The 22,802-nt window shown below is 46.3% G+C and overlaps 1 protein-coding gene across 1 annotated transcript in view; it reads right to left on the bottom strand.

The window, feature by feature from the left end:
* Positions 1–404: 404 nt before the first annotated feature.
* The window catches only part of POLRMT (RNA polymerase mitochondrial), a 40,452-nt gene continuing 18,054 nt past the window's right edge, over positions 405–22,802 (bottom strand). Inside the window, exons 7-21 of the mRNA XM_051972435.1 lie at positions 16,069–16,227; positions 11,471–11,641; positions 10,554–10,793; positions 9,255–10,043; positions 8,973–9,095; positions 7,037–7,159; positions 6,766–6,945; positions 4,462–4,548; positions 3,447–3,560; positions 3,299–3,351; positions 2,871–2,969; positions 2,577–2,649; positions 2,040–2,131; positions 1,396–1,463; positions 405–936 (exon numbers count right to left, since the gene is read on the bottom strand). Of these exons, the coding sequence (XP_051828395.1) occupies positions 887–936; positions 1,396–1,463; positions 2,040–2,131; positions 2,577–2,649; positions 2,871–2,969; positions 3,299–3,351; positions 3,447–3,560; positions 4,462–4,548; positions 6,766–6,945; positions 7,037–7,159; positions 8,973–9,095; positions 9,255–10,043; positions 10,554–10,793; positions 11,471–11,641; positions 16,069–16,227 (2,421 nt within the window). The 3' untranslated portion in view covers positions 405–886. The remainder of the gene's footprint in view (positions 937–1,395; positions 1,464–2,039; positions 2,132–2,576; positions 2,650–2,870; positions 2,970–3,298; positions 3,352–3,446; positions 3,561–4,461; positions 4,549–6,765; positions 6,946–7,036; positions 7,160–8,972; positions 9,096–9,254; positions 10,044–10,553; positions 10,794–11,470; positions 11,642–16,068; positions 16,228–22,802) is intronic.

Here is a 22,802-nt window from a genome sequence, read left to right on the forward strand (position 1 = left end):
GCCCCAATTGCAGAGGCAATCTCCCTGCCCCGGAAGCCCCCGCCGCCCTCAGCGTCTCCTCTGAAAACCCCCAACCATCACACACGGCTTAGTGTTAAATGGAGGGGGGCCCCCATGGGTTTTTAACTGAAGGCAGATGCAGGCAGAGGACACTGTAACTGTCTCTGAGCTGGTGAGCATACACAAGGAGGCCTAGAAAAGCTGGGCTCTGGCGCTTGCTTCTGTCCCACTCTTGCCCTAATCCCATTGGGAAATCTCCATTCTGACAGCAGCTGGGCAGACTGGGCTCCTCAGCGGTGCTTCCTCCCATCTCCCCACACAGCTGAGGCGTCTGGGGCTGGGGGCTTCCTCCCCTGCCCCTCTGTGTGTCCCCAAGACAGCAAGGATGGACAGCATGCACTCGCTGAGGTGAACAGATTTTTATTTACACTACTGTACACGGGCCAGAGAATTCTGGATGCTCAGGATGGACAAACGGGTCCATGGAAAAGTATGGAAAATCCTACAGTCCTCCTGAAAGAAGGGGCTTCCTGTCTAGTCCTAACTCCTCAGCAGGCCTGGAGCCCAGGGGCAACTGCAGGGCCAGGAAGTTGGTGAGTAAGGGATGGGGCCGGGGAGGTCGACCAGAGCTGGCAAGCCCCTTGCTCAGCCCCCGCCAGCCTGAGCGCTGGAGGAACAAGCCCCCTCCTCTCTGAACCATGGGAGGGGATGTGGCTGCTCCCGGCCAGCTCAGCCGGCCCCTGGCCGGAGCCAGGATGGACTCCTGGAGGGCTCACAGCCCCGATCCTCCTGATCCAGCTACACTCCTGCCAAGGGTCCTCTGAACCCCAGCCTCCAGAATGGGCCCTCCCAGGCTCGGGGGTGTCTGACATGCTCAGAGCCATCTTTAGCTGAAGAAGTAGGTGGATTCCTTCACATTCTGTAGATCAAAGTCTCCTAAGGGAGGGATGGAGAAAAGAATGAGTCAGTGGAGCCACTCATCAGAGAGGAGCTGGGAGAGCCGGGGGACAGCGAGGGAGGCTGCCGGCCCTGAGCCCCGGCTCCCTGTCCCAAAGCCTCCTCCTGGCACCCACAAAGGCCCAGTGTGGGACTGGGGCAGAGACTACCAGGCTGCAGCCCAAGGCTCCCTGCAGAAGGAGGGCCTGGGAACAGGAGAGAGCTGGAGGGAGATGAATCAATAAGAGATTTTAAATGGCAGAGGACGGCCCTGGGACTGGGGTGGAGGCCCCCAGATGTAGCCCACACAAAGCCTGTTCCTCATCCCCGGGGCTCAGAGAATGGGGGTGGCCCGAGGGGCTCAGCTGGTCCCTGCAGCTGCCAGGGCGAGGGCCCAGATGTCCGGGAGGCCCCCTGCTCCCAGCCCATGCCAGGGGCCTTCTGGCCTTGCTCCCTCACCTCTTTCAGGCACATGAGACAGCGTCTTTAGCATCAACTTCTCGTTGCTGGACAAGGAATTACGAGACCTAAGATCAATGTCCAAAGGGGAAAAAGTCAGCAGCCAGACCAAGACCGACTGGCAGCGGAGGCTCGGCCTCCCAGGGCAGGGTGGGCAGGGGACGCTGGCAGGAGCCCTCAAGGGGCCAGAGAGAGGGCAGGGAGGGCAGATGAGGAAACAGTCCCTGCACAGGGAGAGAGCCCAGAGTGGTTTGGGAGTTAAATCACCATGGGCTGCCTTTGCTTTTCCAGGAAAATGCTGCTGAACAGCAGCTGGGTTGAACTGGAAAGCCCCGTGGAGAGCCGGGTTCTATGCCAGGCTCTGCCTCAACTTGGCAAATCCCTTCCCCGCTGTGCCCTGAAGTTCCGCCATCTGTCCATCGAGCAGCTCAGCCTCCTCAGGGACTCAGGGGCTCAGCCCCTCAGTCAGAGGCTCTCGCACCCTGGGGGAGTTTGGTGATTTCAGAAGTGAGTCCCAAGGTCAAGCCTTCTGATCTAGCTGTTCCTCGAGCCCCCTGGAGAATGCTGAACCAGCCTTCTCCCTGTGCTGGGAATGGAGGCCATTGGCCCCCAGGAAGGATAGGGGAGGAGGAGAGGTTACTCACAGGAACCCAGAGCAGTATTTCTGTACCAGGTACTTGGATAATTCCTTCAGGATGGGCTGACTGTGCAGATTCACAAACTGTTCCCGGCAGATCTGGAAAGCAGGAGAAAACTGAGGCCCCCACCGCCCCTCCTGCCCCTTTTGGTTGGGGGGAGAAATGGAGCTTCCAGTTGAGCCCCCTCACCCCCAGCAGAGATCACCCCGACTGTGGCCCGGCTTTGCTCAGTCTCAGAGCCATGGTGCCAAGGGGCCCCATCACAGCCCTAGTCCGGGCCCTGGACTCCCGGGGCACCCGCTGCCTTGGAGCTGGCTCCGGCCCCGGAGACTCTGCCCTGGTTACTGACGCCCGCAGGGAGCTCAGAGGTGAGGGGTGGGGAAGAGAAAGTTCCCAGATTCTCAAAAGGAGACTGGGGATTTCTCCAGCCCCTTCCCCTTCATGAGAGCTCCCTTTGGGCCTCCCATGGCGAGGCTGACCACCGCCCTCCGTGAGGGCCCCACAGGCCTCCACTCAGGAGCCTGGCTCGCTCAGCTCGCTCACCTTGTTCATGAGGTCCACGGTGCACGCGTGTGTCCAGAAGCAGTCGTGCACAGAGACGAAGGTCAGTCCCTTTCTGGGAGGCAGGGAGAGGTTAGAGGCAGGGAGCGGGGCTGAGGGGGACAGAACAATTTGCCCCCAGGGACTCTGACTTCCACGAGGCCCCGAGAGCGCGGCTGCTGCCCAGGCCTGCTCTGCAGGGCCCGGGGGATGGGCCAGCCACATCTCCCCCCCCCCCCCCCCACCCGCACCCCTGGAGCCTTTCTGCGGGCAGGGAGAGGAGCGGAGCCCACTCACTCGTGACAGTGCAAGGCCGTCAGCATCATGTGGGTGGAGTCCAGCGAGTGGATGAAGTTGGGGGGGAAAGCATTCTTCTGCTTCAAGGTGTTGGGTTTCCTGTGAGGACAAGGGGTGGGGGCTGCCTGTCCGCCCAACAAAGACCTCCTCCTCCCCCTTCTGTTCCTCCCCCCGCTTTTCTTCCTCCTCCTCCTCCTCCTCCTCTTTTTCCCCAGCAACTCCCAGAATGCAAAGCCTCAGTCCCAACTCTGAAGCAGGGACAGACCCTGGGCCCTGAGAGGGCCCTAGGGAGAAACCAGCGCCCTCAGCCCCCGGCACCGGCTGGTGAGGAAGAAGTGCTCTGAGGAGGGACAGCCGGCTGCCAGGGTCTTAAATGAAGGCAGGCCCTTGTTCCCTGTGACCCAGAGACTGTATGAGGAGTCACTCACTGATTGACATCAGAGCAACTCATGAGGCAGAGGGACTGCAGGCTCCCGGGGATCTGAGGAGAGAAGCAGGAGGTCACTCTGGGGAGGGACAGACGGACACACTCTCTCAGACACACCCCCCTTTGGGCAGCGGGTACAGACAACTTACAACGATTTTCTGGGTCTTGTGATACGGCTGAATGATGGGGAGGCCCAGAGGCGTGACCCACTGCACGGTGGAGCCTGACTTGGAGATGAAGTGCGCGCTTTTTGTGAGCCAGTCCTAGAGAGAGCCGGCACCGGGGACAGAGGGTGAGTGTGCAGCCGAGGCTGGGAGAGGAGACTCCGAGCAGCCTCGACTGGAGGCCCCAGGCCTGAATCTCAGCCCCACGACAGGTCTCTGGCCAAGCGCTGCCTTCCTCGGCCTCAGTCCCCTTAGGTACATGAGCATCCACTGACCCTGGGCTCAACTGTCTGGTAACGAGCTCTTCATGAGCACCAAGATTTGAACTCGGGCTTCCCAGGGCACTGTGATGTTCACCTCCCTGGCCTCCCTTGGGCTCTCAAAATTAGCACCCCCTCCCCCGGGGTTGTCACAGTGATTAGCCAAGATCAGAAGAACCTTACAGACACAAACGGGAGGCGTCCTGCCAGGGAAGGGGAAGAGACGGTCCTGGGATCTCCTGCTTAACTAACCAGCTGACCCTCGTTTCCTTCTGGAAAGAAATACTCCTCCCCTGCTGGGAATGGACCCAGCCCTGTATGTTGAGGGAAACCTTGCAAATCAATCCAGTTTGAATCTTGACTCCAAAGACCACTGGAAAAGGGGGGGGGGGGGCACTGAAGCCGCTGAATATGCCTGCAGAGTGAGGCGGGGGTCGGCCTGTGCACCCACTTTACAACCCTGAAAGGTTTCCAGAGGTTGGCTCACCACTTTCTGGAGGCAGACCCAGGGGTTCTCACTGCCCTCTCACAGATGGGGAAACAGACCCAGAGGAATGAGTGCTTGTTTCTTCATGGTCACAGAGCCAGTGCTGGAGAGAACCCAGGTCTTCTAATCCCTGTTCCTGGGTTCCTGCCCAAACTAATGCTGTCCCTGCCAGGCAGCTTGAATCCTCCCACCATCCGAGGGTCCTTTGTGAGCCCCTGTGTGAAGTCTTGGGGAAGGGGAGGGAAGGAGGTACCTGGATTTCTCTGGTTCCCGAGAACATCTCACTGAGGCTACTGAAGACCAGCTGGGAGACGTAAAAGGAGGCTTCCCACACAGACTCCTGGTAAGGAGAAAGAGAGGCAGTCAGTGGGTGCTGCTGGCCGCCCAGCCCAGGGCGGCTAGCAGGACATGAGAGTGCTCATCCAGTGCGTGTCCACAGCAGTATCAGCCTGAGAGCTTTTTCTGCGCACAGCAAGAATGACCCAAGTGAAGGTATGGAGAAGGACCTAAACAACAAAGCTTTGCTGACCGGAAAGGCCGGCATAGGAATGGGACTACAGTCTATAAAACACTGGGCCTAAAGAAAGTGACCTGGAGGGACCCATCAAATTCTAGGAGCCAAGGGGCGCCAGGAAGCCTGGAAGAAATCTAAACCCATCAGGAAAGCTCTCCAGAGTCCAACAGCCAGGGAAGCTGTCAACTCTCATGCTTCAGAAATGAAGCAGAAGGAAAACAGGAATAAGGCTCAAGGGGGTTCAGAGAAAAATCAAGGATGAGGGAACGGCCTTGCTGGATAACAAAGAGAATGACTGTGACTTGTGGTCAACTTGCCCAAGATCACGTGGGATAGTTAGGCACTCAAGTCAATGCCAGCCCAAGGCTCTTGCTACAGTACCAGACTGCAATTAAACATGCTTGGGATCTTTCCCCTTTCTCTACAAACCTTATTATCCCAATTCTGGACCCAGTCTGACCACAAGAGGGCAACTGCAAAATGACAGGCAAGTGTGCTTATTTAAAATATGAGAAAAAAACTATCAGAGACAATCTCTCAGATAGGGATCTTATTTCTCAAATATATAGAAAACATTGCCAAATTATAATACAAGTCATACCCAATTGATGAAGAGTCAAAGGATACGAACAGAATTTTTCAAAGAATAAATCAAATTATCTAAGAAAAAACATTCTTCTGTTTGGTTCTGCACACATATATTGTATCTAGGATATACTGTAACTTATTTAACATGTATAGGACTGCTTGCCATCTGGGGGAGGGGGTGGAGGGAGGGAGGGGAAAAATCAGAACAGAAGTGAGTTCAAGGGATAATGTTGTAAAAAATTACCCTGGCATGGGTTCTGTCAATAAAAAGTTATTTAAAAAAAAAAATAAAGAAAAAACATTCTTGAACAGAGACACGCACCTCCAGAGAAAGAACTGACAAAAAAGAAATATGCATATATAGTAAGGTCTTACATATATATGTTTTATGGATATATATGTATACTTATGTATAAGTATTACATATATTCATGCTTAATTGTAGCATTCTCTAGGATGGGGAGAAGGAAAAAAGGAGAGGAGGGAAGGAGAGAGAAAATAAAATAAAAAGTGCACACCAAAGAAAAAAAGAAACACTAGGAGGAAGCACAAGAAAGATGGTTTGTTTTGAAAATAATTTCAGGATTTATTATCTAGATTTTTGTGAATTGGAAATATATTGTTCTATTCTGAATTCTCTCTTATGTTCTGCTGTGTACATGGAGATGTTCCTTTTTTCTACATTTTGTATTTAAGTTTAAAATGTATAAAAAATGTTTAAAATAAAGCATGGAGGAGAATGATTTGGTGCTCTCCAAGGTCCTTTCCAGCTCTGAAAGCTGTGGCCTGCAGTCTACGTCTGAGGGCGTGTACCAAGTCCAGTATGCTACTGTCAGCACTGAGCATAAGAAGCCGAATTGGCCCGTCTTCTATAGGGTCTTCTGTGGGAGAGCCTCCCAAGGGCTTGAAAGCTGGCCAGTTTACACTGGCTGTGGTCTGGAAGATAGGCACACAAGGACACCCTGAAGGAGAAAGATCAGCTAGGAAAAAGCCTGTTACAAAAGGCCAGGTGAGTGGTAAGAAGAACCAGGTGAAAATGCAGGCCACAGGGACAGAGAGGGAACTGATGAATACAGAACTTGGCAAGTGGCTGAGAAGGAAAAAGGGAGTTGATGCACCCAGACATCTGTCAGGAGACACTAAGAAGTACGTCCCATGGCCAGTTCTGTCCAGCCATAAAGTCTTACCCCGTGGCTGGGGCAGGGATTTAGCATGTCTGCATGGACTGCGCGGCTATGATTACCTCCCTATTCACAAACAAGCCCTAGCAAGGCTCTGAGGAGCCAGCCAAGTGATCCTGGGTCACTCTAAGATCTTGAGCAGGGAGAGCCAAGAACCAATGACCTGAGCAGCCCATCCCAGAACGCTCCTAAGGGAAGGGGGCTTGTCTGGGACACAGCCTGTGGTCCTCACCCGAAGGGGAGGGTACATTCCCCTTGGCCTGGGAGGACCAACCTTAGGGAACGTGTCCAGCTCCTTCAAGCGCTTCTCAATCTGCAGCCTGCCACCATAGTGCGTCACCCCGTAGACCACCGTCATCACCGTCTGCTTGACCAGCTTGCGGCTAATGAAGCCCTCCAGGACTTGGGCTATCGATCTCCCTGCAGCAGCATCTCTTTTGCGCAGCTCTTCCACCTACACAGGGGGAAAGGGGCAAGGGCCTGGGATGAGGACCTCTCCTCCCCTCCAGCCTCTGCCCCAGCAGTACGAGGAGCAGGCCCCTTACCATCTGGGCCACCACACTGTAGACATCCTGGGGAACGTCACAGGGCATCAGGTTGACAGAGGTGGCTCCGATGACATCTCGGCCCAAAGCTGCATAATGCTGAAGCCCATTACAGGAACCGTCCTACAGAGAGAAGCCGCATGGGGGGATCTTACCCAGCTCTCAAGGGACAGACCTAGAGGGCAGGCCAGGACGAATATGAAAGGAATACGTGGACTACCTGGGGTTGGTCTGGCCATGCCACATGGATGGAGTAGAACAGGAAGGGGTACTAGTTTTAAATCCAGAAGAAAATGACAGTGGGTGCATGGAGGATCATGAAGACTCCATGGAAAAGAAGGCGAGAGCAGCTAACCACAAAAACTAATGTTGAATACAAAAGGGGAAAGCTTGGGGTAGAGTGGGGGGAGGGAAGCAGAAAGACAAGTCCATTTGGTCCGCCTGTGCCAGAGTATCACAGCTATGAGGAGGAGGGTGGAAGATCTTCCATCTCTGTGGGCAGCAAGCCTGTCTGAGCCTTTTTGATCCCATTATGGGATCAGGCAAATCTCTTGTAATGGATATGAAGACCTGGCCCCTTGCCTAGAGGGGAGGATGAGCCAGGCCAAAGGGGTTCAGCTTTTGCCCAATGTTCTTCCATAGGTTCAGTCTTAATTCTTGCCTGGCGAAGAGCTTTCCTCCTTTGGCTCAAAGGCCTCCCTCTACCTACCTTGTGAGTATTCTGGCTAAGTCCCTTCTCACCTCTCACCTAGACTTCTGAAGGAGCTTTCTGGAAGATGCGCCCTTCTCCAATCTACACAGCTACAAAGCTGATAATCCTGAAGCTCCCTCCCCTGCTCAAAAAGGTTCAGGGGTTCCTTATTACTTCTGGGAGAAAGTACAAACTGCAGACACTTCCAGACCTTTGAAACCTGGCTCCAATCTCTCTTCCTAGATGGGTGGGCTCTGCGCTTCCACAAAACCAGCCTGGCTGGCAAACCCTGCCCACATGCCATCCTTGCCTCTATCCCTCAGGCCTTAGTTCACACAGCCCTTGAAATCTCCAGCTCCCTTTAAGCCTCAGTTTGGGCATCCTCATGGAGAAAAGGCCTGGGCCCAGGCTCCCGTCGTTAGTGCCCTCTCTGCTGCCCTCAAAATTATTTTGTCTTAATGTTTACCAATGTCTTATGTTTACTTATCTGTGTTATTTCTCCCTAGGAATTAGGGTGAGGACCATTTCATTCTGTCCTTATCCCCAGGGCCTGGCACACAAGAGGCCCTTAAAACTACTGGTTGAACAGTCAGTTCCAAGCCTTCTGCTCATCCCCACCGTTCTGCTCAATCTTCTTGTCACAGAAGGGAGTATGCAAGGCCATAAAAACTAAGTGGCTAGTGGCTAGAGCCCTGGACCTGAAAGTCACAAAGACCTGAATCCAAATTCAAACATTTCCTAGCTGATCCTGGGCAAATTCCTTAACCTGAATGCCTCAGTTTCCTCCACTATAAACCAAGAATTATAATAGCACCTAGCTCTGGGGTTGTTGCTAGTATCTATAAAAGAGCTTAGTGTCTGGGACAAAGTAGGCACTTATTAATGCTTGTTTTCTTCCTTCCTCTTCTATATGAAGCTCAGGGGGGAATCTTTCTGGTTTCAGTAACTGCCCACAGCACTTTAGAGCCAGAAGGAACCTCTGAATCCTACTTCAACTTGAACAGAAACGTCTCCTATATATCAAAGCTAATTGACCTCAAAGGTCCCACGCAATCTAAGATTCTTTAAATGCAGTCTCCATGGGTGATCATCCAGGGACAGGAAATGCCCTTCTTTCTGAGGCAGCCTGCTGTTCTAAGGAACAGTTCTAATCTGGGCACAATCTGTGAGTTTCCCAGCAATTTCCCCCTATTCTTCCACCTCCACTGCGGACAGAGCCATTCATTCACCTCCACTGTTGGTTACCTGGTGGATGGGGAAATGGGAGATGTAAGCTTCAGGATCTGGTGACCGAACGGCCCTGGCGATTTCCATGCAGCAGGCCAGGGCCTGCCAGGGCTCATCAACATCCATCCACCACTGCCTTCCCTGGGGAGAGGAAAGGCAGCTGATTAGCTCTGGTGGACACAGGCCCACAGGGTGACTTCCTCATTCACTGATTCCCTGGGGGGGAGGCCCTGCCCGCTCCCCTTGCCCAAGCCTGCCTCGCCGCTCCCACTACAACTCCCTGTGGCCACTTTCACCTACGGTCAGGGGATTGTCTGCCGAGTCCAGGATGTCCTCCAAGATCTCATTGGCGTAGGCCAGCCGGGCGCGCAGAGACTCTTTCTTCTTAAGCCCCGTCAAGTTGATGAGGTGAATCTTTAACCAATCCAAGCCATTGGGCCCCAAGGGCTTGCCCTCCGCAAACAGCAAAATAGCCCGGGTCATGTCACTGCCCAGGTGGTTGAAATGTGGTGGACAAGGATAGGTGCGGCCCCGGAAGTCCATGTTGTGGGGGAACCAGAAGATCTGGTCCCGCAGGTGGTGGGCGATGGACAGCTTGTACAGGGCGTCTGTGCGCAGGCTGTACATCTCCCGGGTGGTCTTGTGGCACTGGGCAATCTCCCGCCGCAGCCTCGCCCTTTCGGAAGAGCTGGCGTCTTTGGAGAGCTGGTAGGAAGGGGGGGCGGGGGCCTCCGAGAGGGGCGGGGGCACATCCAGCTTCTTGCTGCCTTTAGAATTGAAAATGGAGATGATGAGGTCCAGCACGGGCTGGTTCACCTTCCAGGCACAGTTACCCAGCTGATTGAGGGCATCGAGCACCGCGTGCAAGTGCTGTTTAGGGCAGCTCTCCAGGAGCTGCTGGTGCTGCACGGTCCCGTCCAGGCAGCGCATCAGCTTGGTGGGGTGGAGGATGTAGGCCCCAAAGTGAGGTGAGGTCCAGGGCATGGGAGGGCACAGCATGGGCATGACAGAAGAGTCAAAGGTCAGCTTGGTGTAAGCAGCGTCGGCCACCAGCTGACTGAAGGATGGGTGGGGCTTAATGAAACCAATCTGAAAAATCAAGAATCAAATTCACCAGGGGGGAAAAAAGGCTCCCATACAGAATTCCAAATCCCAGGCCCACTCAACTCATTTATTTAATAAAGAACACAGAAAAGGATAAAATCAAAGCTACAAGGGACCAGACACATGGCCAAACCCAGGGATCCTCCTTTTTGCTCTCTTGGCAGAAGCCTGGACGTGACATTCAGCAGACACCTGTGGGGGCCTGTGCCTGGCACGTAGGAGGCACTTAATAAACCGCTGCTTGGGCACTTGAGAGAAGTGAAACAAAGCTGAAGGGCTGACGAGAAGTCTTGTCAAATGAGCCAGAAAAGTGCAGAGGTTAGCGGCTCCCTTGGTCACAAGTCCAGACTCAAACTCGGGAATTCTAGCCACAGAGGTAAAGGGTCTGCTTCATGACAGCACGAAATCAGTGGGATCTGGAGTGATTAGATCTGGGGGGTGGAAGAATGCAAGAGCATCCTGCCACCGTGAAGGCCAGTAGGCCCACGGCCTTACCTGCTTTACGGAGAGGAAAGAGTAAACGTGATACAGCACAGGGATAAGTTTCTTCTCCGCCTGGGAGGAGAACAAGTTGGTGGGCATGCGGATAGACTGCACCAAGATCTCAACAAGTTGTGTTCCCAGCTGCACCAACACCACATCTGGCCAGACTTTCTCTTGGATGAAGAAATCGGAGGAGATGGTGGTTTCGGACTCCAAGGCTTCCCAGTGCTCCCGGGGCAGGCAGGAGTCCAGCTGCAAGGTCCAGAGCGAATTACTAGAGAGAAAGTAGTTCCAAACAGCCACTCCTATGCTCATCAGGCAATCTCTTCCCCTCCTCCTCCATTCTAGGATTCCATTTCTTTTTTTGTAAACTGCAGACTGAACAAATTTCTTAGATACCTTCTAGCTCAAGAGTTCTCTAACGGTTTGTTCTAAGGTTCCTCCCACCCCTGACATTTTGTGTCCTAAAGGTCCTCCCAGTTCTGACAGTCTTTGTTCTGAGGACCTTCCCAGCTCTGATGTGTTTTAAATCATGTTCTCCCATCTCCAATACTCTGTTTTCTAAGGGCCCTCCCAGCTCTGACATTCCAGATTCTAAGAATCCTCCTAGCACTGATGTTCTCTGTTCTAGGGTCCCTTCTAGTTTTATATTTTCTTTATTTTAAGACCGTTTCCACATTTGCCACTCTGTATGTTCCAAGATTTTATATTCCATAATGAAAGCACAAGTCCCTGCATAGTGGATCCCTGTACCCACCTGTACCCACTTTACCGCATAGGACTACAGAAAACTTCTTCACAGAATTACTGAGAACTTGTTAAGCATATCCAATATAAGACTGGGTTTGAAATAAGGGCCCTTGCTAGTTCCTCTCTGTCCTGAGTTCAAGCTGGAGGGGAGGAAAGAGGGTCACGCAAATCCTTCTTACCTGAGTGTCCTTGGCCAAAAGATGTAAATAATTCATATACTTTCTCTTTAATTCATCTAATACAAAGGGATTCATCTTCATCTGGATTAAATTCTTATTGTAAACCTTCATCCCAAGATCCATAACTAAGTGGATTAAGGAATCTCCATGTGGAGGCAAGTTGAAGAGAGCCTGGACAAAAATGGGGGAGATGGGGGGGGGGGAACAAAGACAGGAATGACTCAGGCTTTGAGGAACAGACCATCAGAGGGTTAGAAGCCAGAATTTCCATAGCCTGTTCCCATGAGGGCAAAAAGGCCTAAAGAAGTGAGTACGCTGATCCTTAAGCTAAGGGGGATGGGAATCCAATGCACAGATATGTAAACTAACAGTTCGGTAGACAAGTCAGCAGGGAATGGCTTCCTAGTACACAGGTGCTGCGACAAGGACACAGCTGGTGTATAAAAGTCTTTATAGCAAATAGCTCTGTGTTGGCAAAGAACTGAATATTCAGAGGGGGCCCATCAAATGAGAGAAGCTGAACAAGTTATGATATAGTTAAGAATACTACTGTGATATAAGAAATGGTGAAGGGGTGGGTTTCAAAGAAACTTGGGAAAACTTGTATGAACTGACATAAGGCCACTCAACACGAACTTATTAAAAACCTACTATATGCCAGGCACTATAATAAGCATAAGGAATACAAAAATTGGCAAAGCAAACAAATAACAAACAAAACCCAGTCCCTGTTCTCGAGGAGCTCATAGTCTGATGGAGAGAACATGCAAACAACTATTTTTAAATGAGCTACAGATTAGATAAACTGGAGTTGATCTCAGAGGAAAGGCACTGGAATTAAAACAAACAAGATAATTTGGCAATAATCAAGAGAAAGAAAGCTGAGAAATTAAGGGGACCAGGAAAAGTTTCCTGTAGAAGGTGAGATTTTAAGTGGAACTTGAAGATGGAGAAAGAAGGCTGTAAGGCATGGGAAGGAGAGAAGACAAATTTGAGTTAGCTGGGGAAAACTGTAATTGAAGAGTAAACCAACAAGGGCACCGGCTCTCCATGTATTAGCAGATACAGCCTATCAGTTCCAAGTGGAAGTAATCAACACAATGGACGAATCTGAGAGGAATCCTTTTTAATGACTAAGGAATGCCACCTTCACTGTCCTATGGACTACAGGTCAAGATTTTGGAGCAAACCAATTTCAGTCACCAAATAATTAGAATGCCAAGCACCTACTATGTGCCAGAACCAAGTTTAGGCGCAAGAGATGCTGTACCAAAGACCTTGTGTCTTTTCTGGATCCCACAAAACATCTTTGCTCCTCTTCTCAAGAACCTGGAATTCGGTGTCAGCTGGGACCTTCTAGTACCTGGGAAATCAAAGGCACAGCAGACACTAGGCTCTGGCCCTGGCTTGGCCCACTCAACACCTTTCATTATTTCTCCTTCTATCCACAACCCTAGTCTTTCCCTTTCTCAAGTATCTTCAGGCTCTTCCCTGAGCTGCTCTGTGCCTCTCTATTTTAAACCCTACTTAGCCATCCTGGGGTCTTTTTTATCTGTTTCCTGCTCTTACTATTTTGTTAAAAAGGAAAAAAATCAGAATAAGTGGCCAAGGGTCTTCAGAGTTCCTGTCAGAAATGATTCCTGTGTCCCCAGAGATCCCAATTCCCTCCTCCCTACCAATTCAGCTAATTCGTCTTCTCAGGACTTTTCTAATTCTTCCATTCGAGATTCTGGGGTTCCTTCTTGCTTTATTATTCTACATTTTCTAGACCCTTCCAATATAATAACTGCCAATCTTCCAATCTTTCTCCAATGATCTAAGGCCTCTTCTAACATCCAGTAGTATACAATATATACTAGACACCTAGTAGTATGTGATATATAATATTTATGGTATAATGATCTTGGTGCACTAGCACCTGGAACTCAGGGGCTGTCCATTTAGCCCTCTCTCATAAGAAACTTATATCTCTAAACCATGGAGTAATCAATTTCTCCCATGAGAAGTTCCCAATGAGGGTCCCGAGATCATGCTTTCCACCCCCTTTTTATTTTCCTTATCTGATGGGCTTGGTTAAGGAGCCAACAGTGCACTCTGGTGACAGCCTGCAGAAACAAGGCTGTCTACATGGGCTCCTCCTAGAGCTGTCACTGGCCAGCCTGACAGAACTCTCATCAGCTGTCACCTCAGAGCAATCTCATCCTTTGGCTTCAAAAAAAAAAATTCTATTCTATTTTCAGTTCCGAATTCTTTCCCTTCTCTCATGTTCCATAATCACTAAGAAAGCAAGAAAAACAAACCACATTACAAATGTGTATAGTTTTGCAAAATAAATTCCAGCATTAGCCATTTCAAAAAGGAAGAAGAAAGGAAGAAAGAAAGGAAAAGGGAGAGAGGGAGAGAGAGAAGACAGAAAGATGCAGTCATCTGCTCTCTGAGTTCATCAGCTCTCCATGTGGCAGTGAGCACTATATTTCAGCACAAGTCCTCATCATTACAGTGAGTCATTGTTTTGATCAGAGTTAAGTTTTTCAAAGTTGATTATCTTTATAATATTGCCCTTGTATAAACATTTCTCCAGCTTCTGATCATTTCACTCTGTGTCAATTCATGCAAATCTTCCCAGGCTTTTCTAAAGCTCTCTCCACCTCTTGGCTTTCTGGCTCATGCTCTGACTTCAGCTTTGGTTGTCAGGCGATGCCTCTGGCGTTCTAGCCCAGGATGTTAGAGTTGGGCGCACAGACCAGCTAGCTCCACCCCTTCTTTTGATTCCCCTTTGAAAAAGCTGCAGATGAGGAAAGCTGGGACCAAGAAGGGCAAGTAGCCTGCCCATGTCATACAACACCTTCTACCTTCTTTTCTCCTCCAATATACTGTAATAGTTGTTTCTGTAGATTGGCATTTTGAGTTGAGAAAAGAGACAGGAATTAAAGACTTTGGTAATTGAAAATGTTTTTGAATTATTGTGTAACAGATTTCAATTATAGCTGTTCTTCCCTTCCATTTAAAATAAAAAAATACCACAAATTCTTCCAAAAAAATGACTATTCACAGGTAGGGATCAAATAATGGATTTGTATTTATTTGAATTTATTGTAATCCACCCAAACAAAGCAGTTACTGAAGGGCCCTCAGGCCCTAACTGTGTTCAGCCTTCTCTAGAGACCAGGCTTTGCTCTCAGGGTGCTGTTTTCCTTCCTGACTTCTTTCCCATCACTTCTTGCTGAACCATCGGACATGTAATGTGTCCACAGGGAGGTTTTAAGAGGCTTTCTTAGCCTAACAGCATCCTAATGATCTGCAGCTCCCAGGGTCTGATGGGAAAATACAGGGCTATTCCAGGCCTCTGAGGCTTGGGGGGTTAAAAGGGAAGGGTGTGGGGGAAGGGTCCTGGTTAGCTCTGTACCATGGGCCCAAGGAAAAAACAACTTTGGGTCATGACAAATATGAGCAAAGCTTTCTTTGCAGCACATAATTACTAATCTGTGTAAATGTGGTCATCACCTTCCTTCCCCTGGGTGAGAAAGTAAGCCCCTGGAGGGCAGGATCTGTTTCATTTCTGGCTCTGCATCCCCAACATGTAATCCACAGCTTGACATACAGCAGGGACTAAATAAATGTTGGCTCAATTGAATGACTGTTCTCCTTCAATTTCTTTAAGAAAGTTTTGCTTTGTAATGAATTGAACCAGCTACACCCAGTGAAAGAACTCTGGGAAATGAGTGTGAACCACTATATAGAATTCCCAATCCCTCTATTTTTGTCTGCCTGCATTTTTTATTTCCTTCACAGGCTAATTGTACACTATTTCAAAGTCCAATTCTTTTTGTGCAGCAAAATAACTGTATGGACATATATATATATGTGTTGTATTTAACATATTTAACATGTATTGGTCAACCTGCAATCTGAGGGAGGGGGAAAAACTGGAACAAGAGATTTTGCAATTATCAATGCTGAAAAATTACCCATGCATATATCTTGTAAATAAAAAGCTATAATAAAAAAATAAATAAAGTCAATCACTCTTTAAAAAAAAAAAAAGAAAAGAAAGTTTTGCTTTTAAGTCTTTTGCTCTCTTTGTCATTCCTCTATTTCTCTCTGAGATAAAGGGAAAGAAGGTTTTTCCTTTGTCTTCTGGACCAGGAGTACTGGGCTCCCAGAGGGCCTGTAACAGAGTTTAAGGCCCTCAGCACCCAGAAAACCATGGGGAATGAATGGGGAATTCTGCCAGGGGCTGGCTGTTTGAGGGGGACTTACAGAGTGTGAGGCTGAGGAAGTCTTTTAGGGAAAATCCTTCTGGCCTGGACATGATGATTGTTCCAAATGCTCCAGTTCCTCCCCCTGCCCCCATCATAAACAGATTTAGATGAGCAGCTTCTGCTGACACACACCCTGTTCCTTTCAGCAAAGGCTTCAGGCCTGGCCAAGCCAAATTGCTCAAAACAGAAGAGCCTTGTCCTTGACTGTTCCTGGATAGTCTAGTCCGGGAAGGGGCCCTCAGGGATCCCCCAGGCACAAGCCATCCTACAGGCATCAACACTGCCCACTCTCACTGAAGCACAGTCCTGGGCAAGAAGGGGAGTCACCTGGCTTACCTGCAACATGAGGTCCACATAATCCTTGTTCTTTAGCAGGCACAGGAAGGGGTAGAGGCTGACCTGCTGTTTCTGTTTACTCATGTGGGCTTTGGTCTTCTTGAATGTTTTCATCAAGGCCTCCTCCCACTGGGATTTAAGGTCCTTGAGAAGATTTCTCTGTAAAGAAAGAATTAGTCCATCATTGTGATTCACACTGCTTAAGGGTCTGATGAGCAGGCTTCTCTGCCAGCTGGGAACACAAGTCTTGTCCTTAAAAGGTTTCCAATTTTACTAAGCTGAGAAGAAAAAACAGACTTGTTTAGAATGGAGATAACACCTCTCTAAGCTGGCGTCTTCCTCAGCATCCAACTAGAGGAACCTTTTGCTGCTCTGACTCAGTTTCCTGAAGCTGGTCCATTCAGGTGAGTCACCCAGTCACAGACCAGAGGGGATGATCCATCAACACAGAACAGTGAAAGAAGGTGCCATCAAAGAAACGGGGCTCAAGCTGAGTCTTCAAGAAGTCAGGCAGTCTAAGGGGACTTGGGCCAAAAGGGAGGTACTCCATACAGTGTGAAGAGGAAGAATAAAGGCAAGAACTATCCCACAAGTATTTATTGAATAGTCATAAAGTCCAAGGCTTTGTACTGGACACATAAAGGAATACCCATGGCAACTACAAGGCACAGGCCAGTAGCCTGGGCTAGATGTGAAGGGTATATGTGGTGACATGGTATGAGATAAGGCAGGAAAGACAGACTTGAGACAGATTGGTAAGGACCTGGAATGCCAGATTGAGGAGTTTGGACTTTCTCCTTGGCAGGGATGGGCGAGAGGGATGACCACTGAATGATGGGTGCAGTGTAGGTCAAAGGCGAGAAAGAATATCATCAATGAGTATAGAGGAGTGATGATGAAGAAAAGCAACTCAATATAGATCTTGCTTTGCTTCTTTTCCTCTATCAAAAAGACTATGAAGGATAAAACAAAAAGGGTTAATTTAATACATAAATGAAATCCAGGCAAAGAGATGGCAAGAGAATATAAACTGGACCTTGATAAAATTCACACCATTATTTCACTAGAGTAAAGGAACCTACTTGTAAAATCACTAGGATAGCCCAACTAATCACTAAGGGTCTCTCAACATTTAAATCTAAGGAGTCTTACAAAAGTGTAAGAAAAAACCGTCCAAATGTATACATATATTGTATTTAACTTATACTTTAACATATTTAACATGTATTGGTCAACCTGCCATCTGGGGGAAGGGGTGGGGGGAAGAAGGGAAAAAGTTGGAACAAAAGGATTTACAACTGTCAATGCTGAAAAATTACCTATGCATATATCTTGTAAATAAAAAGCTATAATCAAAATAAATAAATAATTAAAGATTTGCTGATTTGACTTGGAAAAAAAAAAGGAAAAAACCATCCAAGTCATAGTCCAAGGAAATAAGATGGAAAAATCTAGGAAGGATAAGACTGTACTGTGCAATTATAAAGAAAAATCACACTGGGGATGATCTGAAGGATGATGTGAAACGTATGAATCCTGCAGAGAATGCAAGAAGGGCATCTGAGGAGCCAGACCAACAGAAATAAGATAAAATATGTGACTGTCTTGTAAGTGAAAGCGTACAATGGGAGACAAATGAATTGTATAAATCATGTAAGAGACAGGGCAGAATTGTCCAGGGTAAAGAATCCTGGACTTGGAATCCAAAGTTTGGGCTTTTCCCTGCCTGTCAAATAATTGTATTTCTTTGAATCTCACTTACCTTAAGAGGAAACTACACTCAAAGACCTTTTCAGTTCCCTTCCAGCTACATATTTATGCTTCTATATGGTTACTGAGGGATCCTTGATTGTCTTTTTTTTAAATCATTTTTTAAAACTTTAAAGCTTTTTATTTTCAAAACACGTGCATATTTTCCAACATTCACCTCTGCAAAACTTTTGTATTTCAAATTTTCTCCCTCCCTTCCTCCTATCTCCTACTCAAAAAAGGCAAGTAATCCAATATGTGTTAAACATGGCAATTCTTCTATATATATTTCCACATTTATCAGGATGCACAAGGAAAATCAGATCAAAAAGAGGAAAAAATGAGAAAGACGACAAAATGCAAGCCACAACAACAAAAAAAGTGAAAATAATAGGTTGTAATCCACATTCAGTCTCTACAGTCCTCTCTCTGGGTGTAGATGGCGCTCTCCATCACAAGTCTGTTAGTCTTCTAACTTCATCATTGAAAAGACCCATGGCCATCACAGTTGATCATTGCAAGTTGTTGTTGCTGTGTACAATGATGTCCTGGTTCTGCTTATTTTACCTCAAGAGCATCAATTCAGGTAAGTCTCTCAGGCCTCTCTGAAATCATCTTGATGATACTTTCTTATAGAACAATAATATTCCGTAACATCCATATACCATAACTTATTCTGCCATTCTCCAATTGATGAGCATCTGTTTAGTTTCCAGTTCCTTGCCACTACAAAAAGGGCTGCTACAAATATTTTTGCACATGTGGGTCTCCTTTGCTTTTTTAATGATCTTTTAGGAGTACAGACCCAGTAGAAATACTACTGAGTCAAAGGGTATGCACAATGTTATAGCCTTTTGGGCATAGTTCCAAATTGCTCTCCAGAATGGTTGGCTCAGTCACAACTCCATCAACAATGTATTAGTGTGCCAGTTTTCCCATATACCCTCCAATATTCATCATTATCTTTCCAGTCATTTTAGCCAATCTGAGAGATGTGCAATAGTACCTCAGTTGTCTTAATTTGCATTTCTCTGACCAATAGTAATTTAAAGCATTTTTTCATATTTTCCACAATTTATTGCTTCCTTTCCAATCTTATGTGCATTAGTTTTGTTTGTCCAAAAACTTTTTAACTTAATATAATCAAAATCATACATCTTGGACAGAAGCAGCTACACCCAAAGAAAGAACACTGGGAAATGAATATAAACTGCTTGCATTTTTGTTTTTCTTCCCGGGTTATTTATACCTTCTGAATCCAATTCTCCCTGTACAACAAGAGAACTGTTCAGTTCTGCACACATATATTGTATCTAGGATATACTGTAACCTATTCAACATGTAAAGGACTGCTTGCCATCTGGGGGAGGGGGTGGAGGGAGGGAGGGGAAAAATCGGAACAGAAGTGAATGCAAGGGATAATGCTGTAAAAAATTCCCCTGGCATGGGTTCTATCAATAAAAAGTTATTAAAAAAAAAAAAAAGAAGCAGCAGCAGCAGCCAGTTGGCCTAGATTAAAAACGGAAAAAAAAAAAAAAAAAAAACCATACATCTTGCATTCCAAAATGTACTCCAGTTCTTCTTTGGTCACAAATTCCTTCCTTCTAATACATTGTTGGTGGAGCTGTGAAGTGATCCAATCATTCTGGAGAACAATTTGGAACTATCCCCAAAGGGCTATCAAATTGTATATTTGATATACAGCAGTGTATATTTGACCCAGCAATGCTTCCACTGGGCTAGTATCCCAAAGAGATCATAAAGGAAAAAGGGACCCATGTGTGCAAAAATGTTTGTGGCAGCCCTTTTCGTAGTGGCCAGAAACTGGAAACAATGGATGCCCATCAGTTGGAGAATGGCTGAATAAGTTATGGTATCTGAATGTGATGTAATATTATTGTTCTGTAAGAAATGACCAGCAGGATGATTACAGAGAGGCCTGGAGAGACTTACATGAACTAAGTGAAATGAGCAGAACCAGGAGACCATTGTATATGGCAATAAGATTATACGATCAGTTCTGATAGACATAGCTCTTGAGGCCAGTCCCAATGATCTTGTGATGAAGAGAACCGTTACATCCAGAGAAAGGACTATGGGAACTGAGTGTGGATCACAATATAGCATTTTCATTCTTTTTGTTGTTTGTTTGCATTTTGTTTTCTCATTTTTTTCCCTTTTTGATTTGATTTTTCTTGTGCAGCAAGATAATTGTATATATATGTATTGGATTTAACATATATTTTTAACATGTATAACATGTATTGGATTACTTGCCTTCTAGGGGAGGGAATGGGGGGAAAATCTGGAACACAAGGTTTTGCAAGGGTCAATGTTGAAAAATTATCTATGCATGTTTTGAAAATAAAAAGCTTTAATAAAAAGAAAAAAAAAAAACAAATTCTTTCCTTCTCCACAGATCTGAGAGGTAAACTATCCTGTTCTTCTAATTTGTTTATGATATCATTCTTTATGTGTAAATCATGAACCCATTACAACCTTATCTTGGTATATGGTATTAGGTATAGGTCAATCCCTAATTTCTATCATAATGATTTCCAATTTTCCCAGCAGTTTTTGTCATATAATGAGTTTTATCCCAGAAGCTGGGGTCTTTGGGTTTGTCAAACACTAGATTACTGTAGTCAATGACTATTGTGTCTTGTGAACCTAACTTATTCCACTGATCCAATTACTCTATTTCTTAGCCAGTACCAGATGGTTTTGATGATCACTGTTTTATAATAAGAGTTTTAGATCTGGTACAGCTCGGCCACCTTCGATGGTCTTTAGTAGTCCTGAATTTTCAATTTTCAAAAAGTGAAAGTGGGTTTAGCCTTAAAACTCTAGGTCTATAAGCCTAACTTCAATTCTTAGCAAAGTTACATAACTGACTCTGTGTGTGTGTGTGTGTGTGTGTGTGTGTGTGTGTGTGTTTGTGTGCACGTGCCCAAGTGTGCATATGAGCCTAATTCTTAGCAAAGTTTTCAACTGTATTGTGAATGGGAACATGTTTATATATTTATTTCTTTTTCTGCTGAAAGTTAAGTGACTTGCCCAGGGTCACACAGCCAGGAAGTGTTAAGTATCCAAAGGCAGATTTGAACTCCGGTCCTCTTGACTTTAAGGCTGGAGCTCTATCCACTGCGCCACCTAGCTGCTCCCAAAAGAAATGTAAAGTTATAAAATTAAGTTTAAAAAATAACTCAAAGAAAAATGTGTTGTAGATAATAATTAAGCAAAGAATTCATATGAAAAAGATTTGGGACTTTTAGTGGGCAGATAGGTGGCACAATGGTTAGAGCACTGGATGTGGATCAAGAAGATTCATCTTCCTGGGTTCAAATCCAGCTTCAGATACTTACTAGCTGTGTGTCCATGGGCAAGTCTCTTCATCTTGCTTGCCTCAGTTTCCTCAGCTATAAAATGAGCTGGAAGCGAAAGATTCTGGGAAAGTGGCAGAAAAAGTTAGAAAATTCCAGACTATCCACATTTCCTCCATGAACAAGAGAAAACATTTCAAAGTGAATGTAGAGCATAAGAAATAAATACAAATCAGGGTAAAACAGCTGTCTTTCTAAGACAACCTGAGTGGACTTCAGGAAAGACACGACCTCCAGGGGCACATGTTTAGCCTGTAGAACCACCTCCAGAGGAACTCCAACTGAATCTGCAAACAAGAAGCCCTGGGGACAGATGGACTTGGGAGGGTTCAGATAGCTGAGTGGGGAGGGCAAAGGACTCTCAGTTGCCATGGGATGCCAGGCACAAGTGTGCTGACTAGACATGATTTGCTTAGTGGGGACCTTGCTGGTGGTAGACACCTGCACAAGAACAGAGGAAAGAGCCAAAGTTTATAGCAGCTGGAGGAGCTGTGGGGAGCAAGAGAATTTTTCTAGCACAGGGTGACTGGGCCCTAGCTATGGCTTAGAGCAGTGGTTCTCAAACTTTTGTTTTCAGTATCTTTATCCTATTAAAAATTATTGAGGATCTCTCCAAAGCGGTTTTGTTTATCTGGGTTATATTTATAGACATTTACCATATTGGAAATAAAAACTATTTTTGAATTTGTAGACCCTCTAAAAGGGTTTCAGAGATCCCCAGGACTCTCTAGACCATATTTTGAGAACCATGGCTTAGAGGTTGGGCCCCAGAGAGAGCTCAAAAAATAACAAAGATTTGAGGTCTAGGGCACCTTTCCCCACACCTCAGATGTAAAGTCAATTACAATAATACTATTATTATACTAAGTATAAAATGAAACAAAAACAAAAATGAGTAGGCAAAGAAGAAAGACCCCAATCATAAATAACTACTATGGGAATAATTCATATTCAAATAGTAAAGTTTAAAAAGACACTCCTAATTCAAAAATTGAAAGCCCAAAAAAGAGTTCTTGGAAGAACTGAAAAAGAATTTCAAAAATCAAGTAAAAGAAAGAGTCTGAGGGAAAAAATAAGGGAAAAAAATAAAAGCAACCCAAGGAAATCAAGAAAATTATGAAAAAAAAAATCCATCCAATTGGAAAGAAATCCAAAAATTTAAAAGGGAAGAAAACGGCTCTTTGAAAACTAGAATTAGAAAAGGGGAAGTTAATGGCATTATAAGATACCAAGAAATAATAAATCAAAGTCAAAAGATTGAAAAAATAGAAGAGAATATGAAATAACTTATTATAAAAAGAACTGATCTGAAAAAAAAAAAAGATTGAGGAGAGACAATTTAAGAATTGTTGGACTGACTGAAGTTACTACAACAACAACAACAACAAAGAATCTTGATATAATTTTAAAAGAAATTATTAAGGAAAATTGCCCTGACGCTTTAGAATGAGAAGGTAAGGTAAAAATAGAAAAAAAAAATTCATTGATCACAACCTGAAAAAGGTCCTACAGTAAAAAATGTATAGGAATATCACAGCCAAAATTCAAAGTTCCCAGGTTACGGAGAAAAGACTGTAAACAACAAGGAAAAAACAACTTATA

This window comes from Antechinus flavipes, chromosome 1 (genome assembly GCF_016432865.1).
Source record: "Antechinus flavipes isolate AdamAnt ecotype Samford, QLD, Australia chromosome 1, AdamAnt_v2, whole genome shotgun sequence".
Lineage (NCBI taxonomy): Eukaryota > Metazoa > Chordata > Mammalia > Dasyuromorphia > Dasyuridae > Antechinus > Antechinus flavipes.